Source organism: Brachypodium distachyon, chromosome 1 (assembly GCF_000005505.3).
Source record: "Brachypodium distachyon strain Bd21 chromosome 1, Brachypodium_distachyon_v3.0, whole genome shotgun sequence".
NCBI lineage: Eukaryota > Viridiplantae > Streptophyta > Magnoliopsida > Poales > Poaceae > Brachypodium > Brachypodium distachyon.
This window is the reverse complement of record NC_016131.3, coordinates 64,948,481-64,970,070: the sequence shown is the minus strand read 5'-3', so window position 1 is coordinate 64,970,070 and position 21,590 is coordinate 64,948,481. Positions and strand designations below refer to the sequence as shown.

The following is a 21,590-nucleotide window of genomic DNA, read 5'->3' as shown; positions in this document are numbered from 1 at the left end:
GAAATCAAAAGCATTGACTGGTAAGCGGAGATTGTGTCATGTTCCTGCAGCATGAAACCGGCCACGATAATGTCTTCTCAATTCTTTCAATTTAGACTCGATTATAATGTCTTCCCTAGTCTCCTTTTCATCAACTCACGTCCGGCGCCTTTGGCTATTTCCTTTTTTCTTTCTTTTGGAAGCAGTCTTTGCCTGTTCCAGCATGAATGTAACCTGTCTGACGCTGATAATTAAACTGATCGCCTGACCAATTCATCCTTGGCATCCTTAGGAAATACGGAGTAGAAGAAAAATAAGTGACACTGTTAACGATTTTGGCAGGAGTAAGGAGACGAGAATCTGTCAGACCTTTAGAATGAGAAACGGATCCATGAGGAGGCATCTGCATGGCTGAATGAAGATGAAAAATTTGATCAAACCTCTGGATGTGAAACGGATCTCTCTCAAAACGTTCTGTGTACCGACTGTCAGTCGTTCGCCTCGACCGAGTTCGCCAACTGAACGGAAGGAGGACGGTAAACTACGCGGGTCAGGCACGCAGGGAAAGGATCAGACCAGAGGCACACTGACCGAGGCCGATAATATCGGGCCGGCGTTAACGCTGATCCATTTCCGTCGGGCCACCACCAGTCACCTCAAGCCACGTGTCCCACCAGCCCGTGAAGCCGTGAATCGTCGCCGTTTACGATAGCGGGGCCTCCAGAAAATGACCAAAAGCACCTACGCCGCCTTCCGCTTTTCCGTGCAAAGCAGGGGCAAAATCGTATAAACAGAAGAACCGATTCCCCTACCTACCGCACTGGCCCACGGGCCATTACTACTGGCGTACCTATCACGCGCGTCCAAATGTACCGCAGCTCCCACCGCACGATCGCCCAACCCAGGATCGACGGCCAGGGGGAGCCCTCGCAGAAGCTTCCCTTCTCCCCTCCCCTGTACCGGCGGCGTCCTTCTCAGCATATAAACCCCCGGGGGAGCGTGGCTGCCATTCGCCCCACAAGCCTTGCTGTCTTCATCAGTTCTTCCATCCCTCTCCGCCTGATCCGAAGCTTTTACCTCCCAGTAGCAGCCATGGCGAAGACCTACCCGACCGTGAGCGCTGAGTACCAGGAGGCCGTCGAGAAGGCCAGGCGCAAGCTGCGCGCCCTCATCGCCGAGAAGAGCTGCGCCCCGCTCATGCTCCGCCTCGCGTAAGTTCCCTCTCCTGTCCGCGCTCGTGTCGCGGGGGATTTCCGTTGTCTGATCTGAGATCGCCGCGCAGGTGGCACTCCGCTGGGACCTTCGACGTGTCGTCGAAGACCGGCGGCCCGTTCGGTACGATGAAGAAACCGGCCGAGCAGGCGCACGCCGCCAACGCGGGGCTGGACATCGCGGTGCGGATGCTCGAGCCTATCAAGGAGGAGATCCCCACCATCTCTTACGCCGATCTCTACCAGGTTCGACCCGAATACGGTTAGATCTGGTTGAACGGCCCGATCTGGTCGAATGGACGTGATTTCTGAAAAAAAAATTGCGTCTGTTTTTGTTTCTCTGTGTAGCTTGCGGGAGTTGTCGCCGTGGAGGTGTCCGGTGGACCTGAGATCCCCTTTCACCCAGGGAGGGAGGTGAGATTTCTCAACCTTGAAGTAGTCTCAGGGTTTTAGAGAATTTAACTCCGCAGGGGTACTGTGCATAGGTTGGTGATGCTGAGTTTTAAGGCTTTGTCCTGATGTGCTTTTAGTCTATGGGTTGGTTGCTCTTGGAAAAAGCGATTACATTAGTCTTTGGCCGGCGACTTTTTTTAGTTTAATAGGACTGAGGTTTCTGGTTGTAATATTTTAGAATAGTTTGTGTTTATCATCATAAGGTATGGTTTATGTTAAGTGGTGTTTGTGTCCTGGACTGTTCGTGTTGGTTGGCCGCAAGCCCGCAACGTTTTTGTTGCTTGGACTTGACATGCTTACTGTCGTCCTTAAGGGTTGGATTACTGGGTTAATGTACCATAATAATTGTAATGTGACTACTTTTGATTGCATTTTTACTCCGTGATAGGAGCAGTGGCAAGTTGATTTAATCAGTCATGATATTAGTTCTTGCTGGTTCCCACTTCGATCCAAATTAATCTGAGACTGATTTAATCTGTCATGATACAAGTTGGTTCCATGGGTAGCCTTAATAAGAGTTCCCTGGCTCATTACTGTATTCCAGAACTTAGCAACTACTCCCTCCGATCCATAATAAGTGTCTCACACTTAGTACAACTTTGTACTAGCCGAGTACAAAATCTGACACACTTATTATGGATCGGAGGGAGTAATTACAAATATTTCTGTTTTTGTGTTCTTGCAATTAAACAGAATGTGAAGTTATCACCTGATCTGTTTCGTTGTTTTTGTCTACCCAAGAACATCTTACAATCCTATTCCTTTTCCAGGACAAGCCTCAGCCCCCACCTGAGGGTCGCCTTCCTGATGCTACCAAGGGTATCTTTCTAACCCATGCTATATTTCTTGCAATTTTTCACTAGTAACAAATATTTATCACTATTACTAACTGCGTGGAACCCATGTACTCCCTCAGTCCCATATTAAGTGATGAAATATTACATGTATCTAGACACCTTTTGGATATAGATACATCCATATTTGGGTGAATTTGAGTCACTTAATATGGGAATGAGGGAATGAAAAGGAATTCTTGCTTTGGTTGCTACTTATGCTGCAAAATTGATGTTCGCTCCATATAGTGTCTTGATAGTACCGCATTGTTGAAATGCCTTCTGCTTCTCACGAAGTATTAATTATTTCCATGTCTAGTATTGCTCTGTTCGCTCCATCATTTGATGATGCCTATATTGTTCCATTATCCTGATGGCTCAAGTTATAAGAAAGCTCTGCTGTAGTATTGCTTTGTTCGCTCCACTCTGATGACTTTCTTTACTGTCCTCTACTAGGTTCTGACCACCTAAGGCAAGTGTTCGGCAAACAGATGGGCTTGAGTGATCAGGATATTGTTGCCCTCTCTGGTGGTCACACCCTGGTTAGTTTTCCTATTCTTATATGCTTCCGTAATGTACTTTGATCGCTGCGTGATGCACTAATGAAATTTTCTTGGGTTTTAAGGGAAGGTGCCACAAGGAGAGATCTGGCTTTGAGGGACCCTGGACTAGAGAACCTTTGAAGTTTGACAACACTTACTTCACGTAAGTGGGTTGAACTGGCTGTTTTTATTGTTCTTTTCTTAAACCATGTCTAGTTAAGAACATATTATCCCATTTATTGCTGATTCGATGTCTTTAACGTACTCGTTTTCACAGGGAGCTTCTGAGTGGTGACAAAGAGGGCCTTCTTCAGCTTCCTAGTGACAAAACCCTGCTGAGTGACCCTGTCTTCCGCCCTCTCGTGGAGAAATATGCTGCTGTATGTCTCCTGTTGCTATCTACTAAACCAGGTTGTAGAGATATGTAAAAGTTATACAAACTTTTTTATATTCATTGTGGCAGGATGAGAAGGCTTTCTTTGAGGACTACAAGGAGGCACACCTCAGGCTGTCCGAACTGGGGTGAGTTGCTGTCGCATTGGTAGTATTCTCATCAGCTCGAGTGCTCGACTGTATCTAATCATCTGTCCTTGTGAACTGTCATTACAGGTATGCTGAAGCTTAAGTGGTGTAGTACTGCTGCTACTATGTGCGATCAGAGTGATCTTGTTCTGCTTCTAGTCTAGGGTCCTTGTGAACCGGCAGACTGCTTAAGTAATCATCTCTGTAATAAAGTTTGTTGGCCTGAGGGCATCCCTTGTACGCTGTCAGTGGTTTCTGAGCTGTTAAGCTGAATTCAGTTGCCTTGTGCCGCAGATCTATTGGTGTGACATCCAGTAGTGCTTTTCAGTGTGTTCTGTGCATGATCCGTGTTTTAACTTCTGAAATGCACTTGATTTTGCCTCTTTAGCTGGTCGTTTCTTTCAGGATTATCATTTGACTCACTTTGGTTTTGCACATCTTCATAAGTTTGAACCCTATGTTGTTTGGTGACAAGTATGATGGAATGCCGTAGTGCTTGTGGTTTTGCAATAGTACTGAGTCAACTTCACAAGTTTGAATCTCATGTTATTTGGTACTCCGTAACAGTTAGGAAGGGCTTATTGTTTGACTCGCTGTTATTTGGTGACAAATAGGATGGAAATGCAGAAGTGCTTTTCATGTATCCTGTGCAGATTCTGTGTGAACTAAGGAAATGCACTGGATTTTGCCAAACTGCTTCTGTTAGGATTATCCTCTGACTCACTGTGGTTCTGCAATAATACTGAGTCATCTTCGTAAGTTTGAATCCCATGTTACTCCTATTTGGTAACAAGTTTGACTCTGTTATGCAAAAGTACTGAGTCGCTCTTTTTCATAATTTAGAGTACTGTGTTATTTGGTGTTAAATAGTATGGGGAATGTGAATTTAGAGCAAGGAACTTTTGGTGGTTTGGTTAGTCCTTGTGTTGGTATGAAAATTGAGCTAGTTTGTTGTTACATTCAATTCCTTCTAATGAACTGGAGTAGCAATATTAATCTAAATCACTTCGTTTCCTAATGAGATTCAGAAGCATGTCATCCTTCCACCAGTTTTGTAGCCAGAGCATCGTTGCTACTGATGCAGTTAGCCAGTTAGAGCTGTTCTACCAGATTTTTTCCCCATATTAAGTTGACATTTGACTACCAGTTGGTGCCTTGTGTTCGCTGTCCTGTGGTGACGGAGTCAGTCAAGTTACCACGTCTTCATGGGGATGCAGACAATGTAGATCTGAATTCCGGGTGCAGGGAAAGAGCTTATGAAAGCACTTGCACATCTCGTGATTCGGAATGCAGGCAACCAGTCAAGACCAGGAAACAGGACCCCATTCGTTCCTCGTTTGCGGTTGACAGTTTTGTCCAAATTTTCCAGAGCACCTGCATTTGGTTTGTGTAAATTTCAGACAATTTGAATAACATTTCAATGTTTATGTACGCTTGCAGTTCACTTTGTAGCAAAGTCTGTGAAATACTCCTGGATGCATCTGGCAACGAGGCAAATTCTGCATGCATTTGGCAAAAGCCATAAGTAGAGATTGATGATGTGCTCCCAAACCATACTCGGAAGTCCAAGCATTTTTATTCGCACAGCCGAGGACATCAAACGTCTGAAAGTAGCAGCAGCAACTTACACGGAATAAACAAACAAATGCAGTGTTGGGTTCACCGGGCCTCCTTTGATCTATCTCGCTCCTATTTACAAAGCATGTTTACACTGAAATCGCACTATTGGGGGAGAGGATGAATCATCTAGTATCGGAAGTTGGGGTTCAGTTCGAGGGCCTCGTTGAATATCAGCTGCTTCATCTGGTCTTCCGTCAAAGGGTGCTGCTCGAAGTCGAAGGAGAACGGGTCCGTGCAGATGGGCTCGTCCGCGATGTCGTGCAGCCGCTCCAGGTACGGATGCTCCAGCGCTTCTTCCACTGCATGACAAGAAGTGCAATTTCAGTTAAGAATCCACATGAGTCGCAGGTCTAAAAGCTCTTGCTTTCTGAAACCGATACATGAGACTGTTCCTTTTTTAGTAAAGGATCCACAAGAGCAATTTCTAGACTGACTGCAGCAGATCTGTTCCTTTTTTAGTTGTTGCCGAAAACGCACTTGTTCTTCCATGAGAGCGTTTATACCGCACTACGGTGTCGTCAACTGCGGATATCTCCTTATAAGATACGCAAGAGATCTTCTCTAAATTTAGTGGAGAGAACACATGGTTTTGCCTAAAAAGAGAGCACATGTCCACACGCAGGAATCTTAAAATAGGGTCGAAAGTGGCGGCAGCAGCAGATTTGCCTCTGTCTATAACACCAACGAACAGCATAGTAATGTTAACCAACAACACTGACCAGACTCGTCAATCAGCAAAGCACGGCGCTTTGACCAGCACTAATAGTACTAGTAAATTTATACTACACGAGAAAGGGAGAAGTAAAGCAGACGGAGGAGCGTATGTATGTACCTGTGATCCTCTGGAGGGGATTGAAGGCGAGCATCCGCTCTATGAGGTCGAGCGCGGCGGGCTGCACCCGGGGGAACTGGGCCGGGAAGGGGCGGCGGGGGAACTGCGGCAGGTGCCTCATGTACCTCCTGGCGTCCTCGTTCCGGATGAACCCCAGGTCGTCGTCGGTCGGGGTCCCGATGACCTCGGTGATGAGCCGCATCTGGTGCATGTGGTCTCTCCCCGGGAAGAGCGGCGCCCGGTTGATGAGCTCCATGAAGATGCAGCCGACGGACCAGACGTCGATGGCGGCGGAGTAGTCGGTGGAGTTGAGCAGCAGCTCGGGCGCCCTGTACCACCGCGTCACCACGTACTCCGTCATCATGTCGCTCTCCGACGACGGCCGCGCGAGGCCGAAGTCGCAGATCTTGAGGTCGCAGTTGGCGTTCAGCAGCAGGTTGCTGGGCTTCAGGTCCCGGTGGATCACGTTCGCCGAGTGGATGTACTTGAGCCCCCGCAGCAGCTGGTACAGAAAGTACTGCAAACGCACCAATATATATATGATCCCCAGTTAGTAAACGGGAACATTTTGAAATCAAAGCACACATCGCTTGATATTAGTTCCGTCCCTTAATTACCTGGCAGTGCTCTTCTGAGAGCTCCTGGTTGGAGCGGATGATGTGGTGGAGGTCCGTGTCCATGAGCTCCGTGGCGATGTACACGTCGTTGAACGACTGCGGGATCGCCGGCGGGATCACGTCTCTCAGGCCAACGATCTGTTTTTTGTGTTCGTCCACATGCGCGCGGCGTAACAGTTAGTGCCGAATTATTATGAAATTGAAGCCGCAATTAAGACCGGTGTCAGAGACGAGAAGAATTACGTTCTCGTGGTCGAGGTGCCTGAGGAGCTTGATCTCCCGGAGCGTGCGCTTGGCATCCATGTTGTTGTCGAACGCGTTTGCGATCTTCTTGATTGCCACCATCTCCCTGGTCTCAAAGTTCATCACCGAGCTGTCGGCACGCACATCAGAAACGGAAAATTTCAGGGACAAAAATTAAACACCACACCAACCCACAACAGCACTGGCAGATTAACTATATTTGCTCAACAACTGCAGAACCAGTGCTCAGTAAAGAAAGGGGTGATTGGTATCTTTCCCCAGAAGATACCAATCAACAAGTTTCAACTTAGGGAGGGGATTGATGCTGGCGAGCAAGGATCAAAACGTACCAGACGATCCCGTAGGCGCCACGGCCGATGGGCATGATGGGCGGCTGGTACTTGGCCGTGATCTCGAACTGGTTGCCGAATATGTTGTACAGGAGGAACCTGCCGCCGTGCGTCATCGTCGGCCGGAACTCGGCCACCGGAGCGCCGTCCATTCCGATCCCCTCTCGCCCAAAACACACCACGAATCCGGAAATCCCCCAAACAAATCCCCTCCTGCCTCCTGCCCTCTCCGCTCCGCTCAAAACAAACTCGATCACAAGCAGCACGCGCACCCAATTGACTTTATGCTGAGCCCCCGATTTATGAAGGGGGAGAAGCGGAGAGAATTATAAATAGAAAAGGGCGGCTCGCCCCCGGTCTCCGGCCCAGGAAGGTTACGAGAAAGCGAACGAGAGGGTCTGTACACTGTACATGCAGGTCTCTTCTCATTTTGCCCGTGTTGCCCGGGGAATTAAGGGTAGGGACGTACGGCTCGACGGAGGAAGCGTGCGCATCGGACGGCCCCGGCAGTTTCAACGGTCAAACGACCGCGGCGGCTCCCCTTGGATGGACGCACCAACCGCGACGGGTTTGGATCGAGAGCCGTGTAGCTGACAGGTGGGGTTGGCAAGTGTTTGCGAGGCTGTGTGTGTGTACACGGGGGTCCAGCGTGTCAGGCTGTCAGTGGTCGAGGTCGTCGCGGGCGTGGATTTCCATGGGAGCGATGTGGACGGAGCGGATGGAGTAGCAGCCGACGCGGTATTGGGAAATTCTGCTTGGCGTGGTGCCATTTGACCGGCCACTCGCTCTTATTTCTAGCGTTTTTCTTCCCCTTCTACAGCGTAGAGAACGCTCCGATTGGGAAGGAAGTCTGGCGTCCTCGAGCCGACGGCTCGAAACATGGAGGACTGCTGGAGATCCTGCGTCCCGATCAAGAGCGGTCGTGCAAGACCGTCGAATCACGTCCTCCTCTCGGCTACGCCGCGCCGTAGGCACTGGGTGCAGGTAAATCCAATAAAAAACTTGCAGATTAAGAGTAAGTTGGTGCCGGTCACTGTTGATGTACAGAAGACAAACCCAACATAATGGAGCTGACATGGGTGGTTTGCTCATCTAGTCATCTAGATTCACCCCTCAGTGAGACTAGGTTTTCCGAAAATCCAAATGGCCACGAGCTCCGGCGAGACTATATTGTTTTTGTGCTCTCAAGAGCAAGTGCCGCATAAACCTGACAAAAGACTTTTTATGCCCCATTTTCTTATAGTTAGTGTCATGTTTTCTTTAATACTCTCTCCGTCCAACAAAGTATGTCTCAAGTTTGTCAAAATTTGAATGTATCTAGACATAACTTAATGTATAAATGCATTCAAATTTAATAAAAGTTGAAACATTCTACGGAAAAAGTATGAATTACCAGAATGTCCCACCCTCATGAGGAGAATCCTTAGAGCATCCTCAACAAGAGGTACTACACGGATACCAAGAAACAAATGGCCAGTGTGGAGAATAGATGAATAACACATCTAAGTAGTGGTTACTTTAAGTGAGACACAGGTTGAAATGTACTACAAGTTCCAGAATAAAACTACCCATTAATCCATTATACATATCTATGTAAGCCAGAAAACTAAAAGTGCTTAAAAATATTTCCTGGGCAATTATGCTGGATGTCAACGAAGATGTCCTCTTGTTCATTTTTAAAGTCTAACATGCCATGCCCGGCCGGTGGAAGCATAACATAATTCTCCATTTCCGTATTTTAGGAAATAATTCTCCATTTCCTCCTGAAAATTATGATACCGGTGAAGCTTCGCCCCTGCGATGCTTCCTAATCCACGGAAGCTTCTTCTCTAAGTTCGGAAGAACTACAAGTTGCGTAATTGTTGCCGACAAGTATTAAGACGTCAGGATCGTATCCGGAATAAAGTAGCCACAAATTAAACAACATTTTCACTGTCTATTCGAGCCGTCAAAAGGGTGTCTGATTCGAACGAGATCCATGGATGCCGAAGAGGATATACGTATCGATCCTCGGGGTAAGCACGAACGTCATCGGAGATTAGATCGGGATAGAGAGACAAGGCGGCTCGATGCTGATTAGTATAGCAGCAGTGGATGTGGCAGTGCCGCAATTTGACCGTTAATTATCGCTTAAAAGTGGCCAGATAGACGAAGACTGCTAACTAATTGATGTGTACCGCTGGTGGTAAATGTCCCAGGAGTACTATATTTGCCCAGCCGATTGGAACGAGGCACCGATGGAGGCTTAGAAACCAAGGTTGTGATTGCGAGCTGAACTCACTAATCTGCTAGTACAAAGCACCATGATTCAGGTATGATAGACTGTTTTGCCCTCCGGACTCCGGTTATGTTCTAGTTAGTAGATTCAGATATATGGATAGACATCGAGTATTCGTACTACACACGTGCACATATAAGTTGTTCTTGAATTCGTGTATTGTCGAGAAAATGAAATTTTAGCTATCCCCACAGATTTGTCAAACGCCAATCTAGTGCATTACTTTCATGTATCCCCACGAGTACCGTGGATTACGCTCACCGCTAACCGCGCGCAACATCGAGGGCTCGAGGCCCTGGGAGGATGATTTGCTTGGCATCGACAACGCTACTATCCGCAAATAAAAAATCTGAAAATAAAATTAGATGATGGTAATGACAAGATATTGCAAGATACTAGTATAAAACAACCGAACAACTAGTCAACATTATGATATACTCTTTCTCTGTCCGTCTTTAGTAGGCACACATTTCTTTATGTGCAGTACGATATTTTTTTCGGGGCAATGGGAAAGATTTTATACCTAAATATATTACCACAACAGAGTACAATCACTTCAAGAAATAGTCCCAAGGCGATGAATTTCTGAAAATTTTGTGTACGCGGCTGATTTGTTTGCTACAAAGGAAAATGGCCGACCATGCAGTCCGATATTAATATGCGTACTTCTCATGCGGACCCACAACGGCATGCTCATAAACAAACAAATGAAGCTGGCATGCAGCTGCTCCAAATCAATGAACAGACTGTCTTAGTATGGAGTAGCAAATTTCAGCCTAGAAAAACGGATGGAGGGAGTATATGTCTTACGCAGAATGTACGATAACCAAGACAATTAAATTCCTAAGAAATATGTAATCTCGGTGAGAGGACGAAAAGAGTGCCGCCATTATAAAAAATAAAGATACATAATGATTTAATACGGCAGGAAGCGAATAGATCCTACCTCTAGAAAAGAGCGTACCCAAGCGATGACGTTAGAAAAAGCGTGAAATCCTGTTAGTGAGTCTTCCAAATTTTCTTAAAGGGTGTTGTCAATTTTTTGTCATTTGGGGGGGGTGGGGGGGGGGCCGTTGGGCTGCCTTTTCATTGATGGGCTTCAGAGAATAATGGGCCAAGATCCGGGGCGAAAAGGCTTAAAACTAGCTCAAATACGGTAATCACAAAAGGATCGCTAATTTGTTAGGGGGGCCCCTAAATCCGTCCCTGGCAGTAACCAACAAACATGCAAGAGCGGAAGATTTCGAAGACCTGCTCTCCTGTTCGTCGGTGCACACCGGCGTTCGAAGCAAGGTTGATTATGATGGCGACGCAACGTCGAGAAGAGGTAAAACCCTAGGCTCGGTTTTATGTGTTTCGTTTCGAGAGACATGGTCACTTCGTTATATGGCCATGTGGGCAAATGCCAGTTTGGGTGAGGAAACCCGAAACAACTCTAAATATATCATACTTATGACACACGTATTGCTTCAGGAGATAATAATTACCTGTCCCACCCAGGTTCGATTTACGAACGCGAAGGACGCGTGCGGGTGACGGTGAAGGAGGAGAACGGGTGGAGAACCCATATGGTCTTTTTCTAGTGGAGAGAGTCAACGTCTATTATACGATTGGTTTTCCTCTCTCTTTGCTTGCAACACGAGACTATTTACGCTCATCGGATTCACTTTATACATGAAATTTTTAGATTTTACCGAATTTAATTAGGGATTAGGCTTGGGCCCATCACTTTCGGGGCAGCGAGTACTCCCGCGCACTGATCCGCTGGTTGATCCCATTTTGATGGAAAAACTGACAGTGGGGCCCACATGTCAGGTCCACGGTGGCTCCATGCTGGCCTAGGCGTCCACCGTGGCCGGCGAGCGCGGCAGCAGCGCCAGCATCGCCGCGCCGGACGCGAAGTACACGCGGGATTGCCACGACGCTGTGGCCCCGCGCGACCATCTTCTTCTCCGCCTCCGGCAGAAGCGCCGTCGTGATGCACGTCGCTCCTCCCGTGCCTTCCCTGACTCCGTGCCAAGCCGCCGAGGACTGCCACAACATTGCAGATCCCATGCCTCCTCTCCGGGGAGCTCCTTCGAGCCGTAGCGACCCCCGCCGTCGCCGAGTCTCCACCGACAGCGGCTGCTCTGCCCAAGCCCACTATTCTTCTCGTGGTGAGCGCCTCCTCCTTCTCCCTCTCTCCGTAGTCGATTTGCCGCCCCAAAGCCTGCCCGCGCCTAGCGCTGTTCGCCGCCGCCACGAGGGCTCGCCTCCGGCGAGCTGTTCGGCCGCGCCGCCGCCCTCCAGCGGATCAGTGCGCGGGAGTACTCGTTGCTCCGAAAGTGGTGGTAATTTACAAAAAATAATATAAAAATGTGGTTTTTCTAGACAGTTGCCCCGATTGTGACGGTTCTAGCTAATTTTCTCTTCCAAATTCTAACAGAAATCTGCCCAATTCATCGAACTTGATGATCTTATCTCCGTACCCACGATCAGAAAACTACTGTGTTTATAAAAAAAAACATAAGAAGGATGCGTACATTCTTCAATTGTCGGCTCTCCAATCTCACGTGGCCACGCCCGTGTGCATCGGTGTTCCACTTTCCACCCCTCAAAACAAATCTCGTGTCACGTCTGGTAGTCTGGGAAACCCGTGGGCGAATTTCCCTTTTTCCGCTTCTCGTCTTCTCTACCTGCTGCGTAGCAGCTTAGCGAGCGCGCCGGGCGGCTATGGCCTCCATGACTTGCCCCCGGCTCTCCTTCTTCCCCGCCCGAACCCGCTCCGCCTCCGGCGCCGTCGCCTCCCCCTCTTCGTCCTCTCCCTCCCCGTCACCTCGCCACTCCCTCAAATGCAGCAGCGCCACTAACTCCAACTCCGCCCCACTCCCTTCTGCCTCGCGGCCCCGGCCGACCGTGGCGGACGGCGTAGGGTCCGCGGACCTCAAAGGCCTCCGGGCCCCGCCTATACCTGTCGCGGACTCCCCTGTCCCCGTGTACCGCGATCCCCACGGGCTGCCAAGTAAGTCGAGCGGCGACGCATTTTTAGCCGATTTCAGCTCGTTTTTTGTTTTGTTTTGTGGGGAAAAATTGTTAATCACTCGGTGGTTTTGTCGTGGGTGTGTGGTGGTTCTGTCATTCTGTGTCGGGGTTATTAGGGCCGCTCACGAATGCGGACCTTATGGAGACGAGCGGGGAGGGCCTCAAGGTGGCCTACCAGGTGCTTGACGAAACGCCTGTGGTCATTCAGTTTCATTCCGTATCATTCCCTGCGCTTTTCGTGGAAAATCTGATGGGAGTTTTGTTTTGGTGATTACCCAGGGCTTCCCTGGAGCGTACAGCGAGGCGGCGGCGAAGAAGGCATATCCCAATTGCCAGACCGTGCCCTGCGAGCACTTCGATACTGCATTTCAGGTGTCGTAGTGGGATTCCCTTTAGGGCATTTTCTAGTCTGTTTGTTTTATACTGTACTCCCTCCGTCCAACAAAGGATGTCTCAAGTTTCTCAAAATTTGAATGTATCTAGACATGACTTAGTGTATAGATGCATTCAAATTTAGTCAAAGTTGAGACATCCTTTGTTGGACGGAGGGATTATATGATTTTGTTGGTGACAGAGGTACATTTCTTATTCGTTTGATGAGATTTCGGTTAATGTACATCTAAATGAAAAAGTTTTTTTTTTGCGTGTGGAAAAGTTTACTTTGCTATATGACATCTGTTCAGGATTTTGGAATTTGCAGACTGAGTTGGGTGTGCTATCGTTCCATTTTACTATATTTAGATCCAACATGCCAGTATTACTCAGAGAAATACTCCTTTCTCGAAAGAACTGTCACTGGCACAGGCACAGGCACAGGCACATATCAGTTGTCCATAATAGTTTTTTATATAAAATGCTTAATTTTATCTGGTATGTGAGTTGTGGGAATAAGCTATTAAACAGGGGACTTCTTAACTGTTAGCTCTCAAATAAGTTACTCACTCCAGTTCCCTAAAAGCTGTTGCTTTTGACATTGGCATGGTCCAAAACACAACATCGACCGTTAGTTTATATTTGCAGTAATATCTATAGAATCCAAATTGCATATTGCAAAAATACTTTGTCTTTTTGAGACAAATTTATACTTACGATTTCCAAGTATTTAGTTAAAGTATTTAAAGATATTGGTAGTAAAAGCTTTGGAAGCTTTATTTTTCCTATGCCCAAAATGAAATCATTTAGGGGAAACAGAAGAGTATTATAGCAACAAATCTTCTTATAAACTAGTTTTTTTGGGGACAGGAGTTTATTTCTTTCCTTCGAGAATGTCTTGTTTTGTTTCTCTGTTATCTTCTGGACATTATAGTTCGTGACTTTTGTATTGCAAATATATTACTTGCATTCCATATTGGTAATACATATTCGTAGTGATTGTACCTTTTTTTAATATAACAGAGGGGCCACGGCCCTCCGATTTCAAACCACAAACACACTACATGAGTTAAGTCTGGCTTAACACAACAGGTTCAAAAATCACCAACTAAACGAGCAACACCGAGCGCCAGCTCCACCATACACTGGTGTGGATGCCGGAGAAACACAGACATTGACACTACAACAATTAGAGATGAAAACTCTGGGGCAAACACAGGAAGTCGGCTTGCTCGAACTCATCGTCACAGAATCACACATTTGGAACACTATCCCTCAACCATCAGCTTCAATCTGGAGAGTAATTGGCGCCCATGCCATGCTCGATTGAAGGTTTCGGCCATTACTCGCCATAGCCGTCGCGTAACCTAGGAGGAGTGTCTTGTGTCTGTCTGAAGACCTGACCAGAATTCAATGGTTCAACAGATAGTGTACTTTACTGCAGTGGGATCATGTGGTAAAATGTTACGAAAACAAGGTATTGTTTCTTGTTTTCCATAGGATCCAGAAAACAGCAGCAATACCAATGATTGTGCATGATCTCTCAGCCTTGGTAAAATTACTCAACCAGTTATCCAGTAACTCTTGAGCATTCCCAAGGATACAAGGAAAACCAAAACTGCATTTAATAACTCTGTATGCGTATCTTGCCGATGAACAGGTAAAAAACAGATGATCTTGTGTCTCTTTGCTTCAGCAAAAAGCACAGTTTTCAATTTTCACCTCCTGCCTCCCTTCCCCTTTTCTTTAGAACATCCTTGGTCAGAATGCTATGTCTATGAACAAACCAAAGGAAATTTTTAATTTCAAGGGGAAGCTTAACACGCCAAAGTTTGAACTGATACGGGAGTTGCTGCATGTTGAAAGCTCTAAGCTTCGAGCTAACTGAAAAAAAAAACCTTTTCCATCTAACTTCCAAAACAGTTTATCTTTCATGCCAGGCAGTTTGACATCCTGACATACCATTTCAACAAATTCCACTGTCAAGAGTTTCCCCTACGAAGATTCTCCTAAATCTTAGAGCCCCCGGGCTTTCCTGCATTATCTTGGCCACAGAGATGTCCTGGCTCAAGGCCGTACAGCATAGGAAACTGATTGGCAACAGGTTTTCCACCAACACACTCATCTTCCAAAAACCTTGTTCTCCTACCATTACCAAAAACCCTTGTACAGAAGCTTAACAAAGTCCAAAAATGAGAACCCCCGATTCTGAATGTCACATTAAAGATAGTTTTCTTCCTCAAATACTTCCTCCTAGGAATGGTGTTTGTACTTTGTAACACACAAGCAAATAAACATGACAAAGTTTTGATGTCTTCTGGTCCTTTATCAGGCTGTTGAAAACTGGATAGTTGATAGGGCTGTGCTGCCACTTGAGAATACATTGGGTGGTAGCATACATCGGAACTATGACCTTTTACTTCGGCATGGGTTGCACATAGTTGGAGAGGTTCGCCTTGCAGTTCGGCATTGCTTGTTAGCCAATCGTGGCGTGAAGATTGGAAACCTAAGCAGTGCCATGAGTCATCCCCAGGTAAACCTCTTGGATAATGTGGTCTTAATATTTCCAAATTTGCGTGTAATAAGTTAATAACCATGTGAGCACATTTTTAATTCTTAGGCTCTTGCGCAATGTGAGCATACATTGACAGAGTTGGGAATTGAACATAGACAAGCTGTTGATGACACTGCTGGTGCAGCAAAGGTAGAATGATACTTCTCCCTGGAATACATCATTTAATGGATATATATTTCGTTCAATCTTTTTGAGCAATTCTATGTCAATTTTATAAAAGATCGATTTCAAGTAACTCATCAAGTCATTTTTTTGTGATTAATCATGTGCTTCTTTCATAGTTTGTCGCAGAACAAATGCTCCAAGATACCGGTGCTATTGCCAGTTCATTAGCTGCTGAACTTTATGGACTGGATATTCTTGCTGAAAATATTCAGGTATCTGATTTCATGCTAAATCGGGATATTGTGGTGTTCTTTATCCTCAACATTGGTCCACCTCTTTCCTTAGGACGAAAAAGTCAATGTCACCCGTTTTATGATGCTTGCTCGAGAACCTATTATACCTCGTACTGATAAACCATTCAAGGTACAAAATTACATTCGGAACTCTCTTTCATCTTCCCTCCAGTTCCCAAGGGGGGAACAAGTCCAATTGATTTGCCGTATGACCATTTGATTTTCAGACTAGCATAGTGTTTTCACTTGAAGAAGGACCTGGGCAGCTCTTCAAGGCACTTGCAGTTTTTGCACTGAGGGAAATCAATCTCACCAAGGTATATTAAACAGCTTTGCTTTGTCACTTGTTTGTTTTTGCACAAATAATTCACTAGCAGTGTGTCTTACCTTTTAAATGGACGTGCAGATAGAAAGCCGCCCGCACAAGAAAAGGCCTTTCCGTATAGCTGATGATACCTTCTCCACACCCATCAAGTTAGATAACAACCCTATGACCTCCATAGTTCAACTTTGTTTCATGCAGTCCTAAAAAACATGTGAACATCCAGTTCTTAGCCCATCTGATCATTGGCTGAACCAGGTACTTCGACTACCTATTTTATGTTGACCTCGACGCATCGATGGCCGATCCAAAAACTCAGAATGCTCTTGGAAATTTGAAGGTGATCTTTCTTGGTTGTTTGATCCGGTGTCAAGCGAACAGTGACTCATGTTGCTTTTTTACAGGAGTTTGCAACCTTTTTAAGAGTCCTGGGGAGCTATCCTACAGATGTGAGCGAAGCCTGAATAGCAAATACCTACTGCAAATCAGATCCTAGTGAGTGATCATTATATATGTGTGCCTTTTTCTTTGAACATAAATAAACACCAATCTTTTGGTAGCTATGGTTTGTATAACAGTACAAGGAAAGTACAGCTTTTCTTGGTGTAAAAAAATCAGAAACATGCAACTCTGCAGACTGCAGGGCCAATCTGGGTAGGGTTTAGGCCGACTGACTCATAAAATGTAGGAATTTGACAGCTGGTATGCCCCTGGGCTTGTTCAGGTTGTGTAGAAGTGTAGAACTAGAATACTGAACTGCATTGTGGAGCTCGACAAAGTGAAAATAAGGTGATTTGGGAAAGAAAAAAAATATACCGCAATCGCATGGTCTTTGAATCTTTACGTTTGGCTGTGCCGGAACTTCTTCAAAATTCCCAAATAAGATCTTGTTAAATAGGAAAATTTTCTTTTCATAAATGAAATTAGAGAGGAACTGGAGAATGGAGTTCTGAAATTTGATTTGCCCTATGCGAGTGTAAAATTTGATTAAACAAGCATATGGTCTTATGCGTATCAACTTGGATGATTTTTCCCATTGGCATAACTTCATGCACTTTTGCTGTTGGGACTGGACATTGGAGGCAGTGTTGGATAATATCATTGGTAGATTAGCAGAAAAGGTCTGAGGATTTATATAGATCTTCCCATAAAGTTCAAGAGAAGACTTGCACTTAAAAGAGGGAAGAGACAGCACATTGCATTTTGAATGCAGGCTTTCTGGGTTTGAAGAATTCAGGAATTACTTCTCTGAAACAAGTAATCTAGTGACCTTTATGATAGTGTAGCTATTAAGAAACAAAAGCTAAGAGACAGACTTTATAGCTAGACCAAAAAAGTTAGTGGTAACTTGAGAGCATTCAAAGTTGTAGTGGCATTTTTAGTGCAGGCTTTCTGGGGTATTAGCAAAGAATTCAGAAATTACTTCTTTTAAACAAGAAAGTAATCTGGTGACCTTCATGATAGTCGAGTAGCTATTGAGAAACAAAAACTGAATAACGCAGCTTATGGTTTGTCATCTGCTAAGACAAAAAAAAAGGTTTGCTGCAACTGCAACTTGAGAACTGAGATCATGCAAAGTTGTACTGGAATGCCCGTTAGTTTCCCATATTAAGTACTCCGTTGATAGTGTTTTGCAAAGGATACTAAATTTGAAATGTCTGAAACCCAGGATTAGAAAGGATGAATCATTATGGGCGGGTAATCCTGCAGCCAGTTGAAAAGTCAGCAACACCAAGTCAACTTGTGCTACATCAGATCGACAAGCTGCATAGTGTGGTTTTTGCTTTCTACTCAATGGTCCCATGGGACATGGGGATATCATGTATCCTGTAGCTTGTGTTCTGTAAGCTTAACCTTCTTTTACATCCAGTTATATGAGAGCAAACTAGTCATGTTCAGATACAGATAGAGCTCAACAAAGTGTTGAATGCTTGTAGGTGTTGGATATATGCGGAGGAGTTGTTTTCTTTTTCTTTTTTTTTGCCTTTAGGGACTGGTCAAACCGTTCAGTCATTGTGGTGCCTAACAGGCTTGTAAGCTATTTGTTGTAGTATTAACACCTGAGCAATTCGCTCCGTTGTTAATTGTTGCTCCTTACCAAGCTTGGCTGAGAGAGGCCTTTTCGTGTTGAGTGAGCATGGCCCAAACCAGGCATACAACCTATCAAAAACCTGAAAACTTCTATGAGGTGGTAAACACACACTTACCATAGAAAGCTCATCAATGACGGAACATCAAAACTGTATAACGTGATAACTGTCTTCAGATAACATCACAAACCATTGATGTTCCGTCATTGATGAGCTTTCTATGGTAAGTCATTGAAGGGATGTTTTTAACCCACTGGCCGTGGTAAAGAGGACATCACAAACCAATTTTCTCGGATAACAAATCACAAACGGAATTTTAGGCCCATCTGTGATAGAAAGACACCACAAACGGTTATCTTGTTACAAATCGACACTACGCCTCGATGGGAAACTGCCCGCGAGTCTTACTGAGCTTTCTGCCTTGCAGAGTCTTTCTTGGTTTCCATGATGGCTGACAGATTGGCTGATTGGTATGTCAATGAAGTTTGAACAAAGAAAACAGGCACGCCTCGTCAATGAAGAGTGACCTCATTGGGTGATAACTGAGCAGTTGACTGTATTAATACTCCGCAGTACTAGTCCACTACGAGCATGACAGGTATCGGTGGAGATGATATTTAGGCGAATAGTATCATCCTGTGCAGGCATTGTTCTGCGCTGGGCGAAACATTCCAGCCGCCCGGGCATGTGCTCCTCTAGTACCATTTTACAACTGGGCTTCCTAGATCTAGCATGTGCTCTTGGCCATATGATTCTTGTTTTCTCTCTGTCAATGTGGTCAAAGAATAGGCAACAACTACTGAACTGGCAATCTCTTGATGGCTGTATGCTTGGCGCTCGTGTCTGCACCGGTGACGTGTAATTCATGGTTAAATATGTCAGGAGACAATAGGAACTGGCATTCGATCGAACAAAAGGAATCCTGTGGAGAAAGGAGTGTACTCCTACTAGTTTCGTTAGATGGAGAAAGGGAGTTGGGATCAGCAACACCTGGTCATCTGGTCAATGACTCGGTTGCACACACTGGTACACATGGGCCGAACAACTTTGAGTGAAGTCTCATTGGCGTACGATTTTAGCCATCATCACACTTTTCATTCCCGGTAGAACGCACAGTCACACAGAACGTAGTCACGTACGGTTCAAGCATAGTTTCTCACCTCGCTCTAGTCTCTTGGTTTTGGTGGATCGGTTTAGCAGCAAAGCTGCATCGCATCTAAACGATTCCTCCCAAACGGTGCGCGATCAGAATATGCCACCCGCCCTTTGCCGACGTGGCTTCATCCCTTTTTCTGCTGCCCAGTGCCAATCAGTCACGTGATGTACAGCCTAGACCGTTCCGCTCGTCGTGTCTTTTACCGATTCCACCTGCTTATCCTTTCTGGGTTCTTAAAAACTGTCACTTTAGACATAAGTAAAGTCATTACATACTTACTTGAAAATCATACTCCTATTGCTTATCAGTAGTTCCTTGTGCTGGCATTAAGCATGAACTGCCGTTGTTAGGGGCAGGAGCAAGGAACCATCTCGCTGACTTCCTCCTAATGGCGTGTGAGAAACCAACTCCCGTGTCGCCAACCAGCGCGACCGGTTGGTGCACGAAAGGATCAGCGGTTTTGTTTGCTCTAGACCAAACCGATCTGTCGCGTTCCCCCGTCCATACTTGACCATACGCATCCGCTCTCTCTCCGTCGAGCGACCGGGTCTGCACACTGCAGAGTCCGGGAATTAGGCAGGCAATCACTCCGCTACTGCCGCGGACGTCGAGGGCAAACCGTGATTGGTCATTGGTAATGAATGGGTTTTACTGGGGGAGCTGGTTCCAAAAAAAAAACAAAAAAAAAACGAGTGGGAAGCCGGTGATCATGTACTCGTTCTGATACGCAGATGCGCTGCGGCCAAATTTACGGTCGTTGTTGCGTACTGGGGATCCCTTCCTGCCTAACCTCTGACGCCTTGATCTAAAGGTTGCTGTCTTGAACTACGGTGAATTTTGCTCCAATAGTCTGCATTGCTGTTGCTAAAACATGACAAGTCATCATTTGGACGACGTGGAGGGGACAAAAGAATGAGATGGAAACAAACCGTTATCCGTACTCCCTCCGTCCAACAAAAAATGTTTCAAGTTTGTCAAAATTTGAATATATCTAGACATGACTTAGTATATAGATGCATTCAAATTTAGTCAAAGTTGAAATATCTTTTGTTGGACGGAGTAAATAGCAACCTTTTAGTGACTCTTTGATTCAAAGAAATTTTATAGGATTCTACTCCATCCGTTCCTTGAAAAATGGCATAATAGCTTTCATTAAGACAATGATTTGACTAAGAATTACTCTATTAATATGTGGCTGGTAAGATATGAAACCACAAGTATTATAAAATACTTTTGTTACGAATCTAAACGATACTAATTTCATGTCATATAAATCACATCTTAATATAGTAATTTATGGTCAAAATCTTGTCTTAATGAAAACTAATATGCCCTCTTTTAAGAAATGGAGTATTAATAAATAATTTATCCTATAAGGCTCGTTTAGTTCTCACGATTTAAAACCATACGCATGTTTCTTATGAACTACTTTGCATGCAATTTCAAAGAAAATTTTCACGGAAAATTTACTTTGTTCCTATGACAATTATGGCTAGCACACAATTCTTCGTAAAGGTTTGTGTATTTTTCCTGTGGTGCAATCAACTATTGCATATTCATGTGTTTGGATTCCTTTAATATTCAACATGGCATGCCATTGTATTGCTAAATCTTTCTATTCATATGTTTTTGAAATCCTGCTAAGCAAAGAGATTCCTTTAGTCTATTGGAGAGACATCCTTGTTACTAAAGGCAATCATGTGGGCTCCATCATTTCACACAAATGTATTATTCTTTTACCTCAGCAACGAGTCTTAGTGATAACTTATAGGAGGATTTGTTACTATTGGTAAATTGAGATATTATCTATTATCTAAGTAATGGATTTAGTAACCACTTGATGGGGATGTCCTTACCAGCTGTAATAGCAAAACATAATTTAAAACGCAGGCACCTTTGATCATTGACCATTGACATAACTATGGGTGGCCGTCAACAACACAAATCACCTCTAACAGTGACAAGGGGGCCGTTAAGGTAACTGCCCGACAAAATTCATAAGATTCTGCCACTAAAAGAGGTTGACTTGTTAGTAGTTTGTGGACTACCAGGATTTGGCCGGTACATCCGACTTTTGCTGACGGGCGTATGTTAGTGATGTGATAGTGGCAATTGGTTTGTCGCAACGATACTGTGACATGACAATGGTTGAATTTGACCCTATTCACCATTGACA

At 45.2% G+C, this 21,590-nt stretch overlaps 3 protein-coding genes and 1 long non-coding RNA gene across 4 annotated transcripts; 3 read left to right on the top strand and 1 right to left on the bottom strand.

Annotated features, from left to right (window-relative positions):
• The first annotated feature begins 886 nt into the window (after window positions 1-886).
• On the top strand, window positions 887-3,927 carry LOC100838031 (L-ascorbate peroxidase 1, cytosolic). Its single transcript, XM_003558130.4, has 9 exons — window positions 887-1,190; window positions 1,262-1,436; window positions 1,539-1,604; window positions 2,414-2,462; window positions 2,933-3,018; window positions 3,102-3,181; window positions 3,296-3,398; window positions 3,482-3,540; window positions 3,628-3,927. The coding sequence occupies exons 1-9, from the start codon at window positions 1,072-1,074 to the stop codon at window positions 3,641-3,643; spliced, it is 753 nt and encodes a 250-aa protein (XP_003558178.1). The 5' UTR covers window positions 887-1,071; the 3' UTR covers window positions 3,644-3,927.
• A 1,359-nt stretch (window positions 3,928-5,286) lies between these two features.
• MPK3 (mitogen-activated protein kinase 5-like) lies at window positions 5,287-7,354 on the bottom strand. The gene is made up of 5 exons (NM_001279897.1): window positions 7,203-7,354; window positions 6,853-6,982; window positions 6,610-6,747; window positions 5,993-6,509; window positions 5,287-5,459 (listed from the first exon to the last, which is right to left on the bottom strand). Exons 1-5 carry the CDS (start codon window positions 7,352-7,354, stop codon window positions 5,287-5,289), a joined length of 1,110 nt encoding a protein of 369 aa, NP_001266826.1.
• A 646-nt stretch (window positions 7,355-8,000) lies between these two features.
• LOC112271551 lies at window positions 8,001-9,684 on the top strand. The gene is made up of 2 exons (XR_002964663.1): window positions 8,001-8,186; window positions 9,401-9,684. It is a non-coding gene; the product is annotated as an uncharacterized LOC112271551 (long non-coding RNA).
• A 2,411-nt stretch (window positions 9,685-12,095) lies between these two features.
• Window positions 12,096-18,299, top strand: LOC100837724 (arogenate dehydratase/prephenate dehydratase 2, chloroplastic). Its single transcript, XM_010230457.3, has 12 exons — window positions 12,096-12,481; window positions 12,618-12,679; window positions 12,781-12,873; window positions 15,206-15,406; window positions 15,494-15,577; window positions 15,730-15,825; window positions 15,899-15,976; window positions 16,074-16,163; window positions 16,253-16,320; window positions 16,427-16,508; window positions 16,573-16,663; window positions 17,838-18,299. The coding sequence occupies exons 1-11, from the start codon at window positions 12,193-12,195 to the stop codon at window positions 16,630-16,632; spliced, it is 1,203 nt and encodes a 400-aa protein (XP_010228759.1). The 5' UTR covers window positions 12,096-12,192; the 3' UTR covers window positions 16,633-16,663; window positions 17,838-18,299.
• The last annotated feature ends 3,291 nt before the right edge of the window (window positions 18,300-21,590 follow it).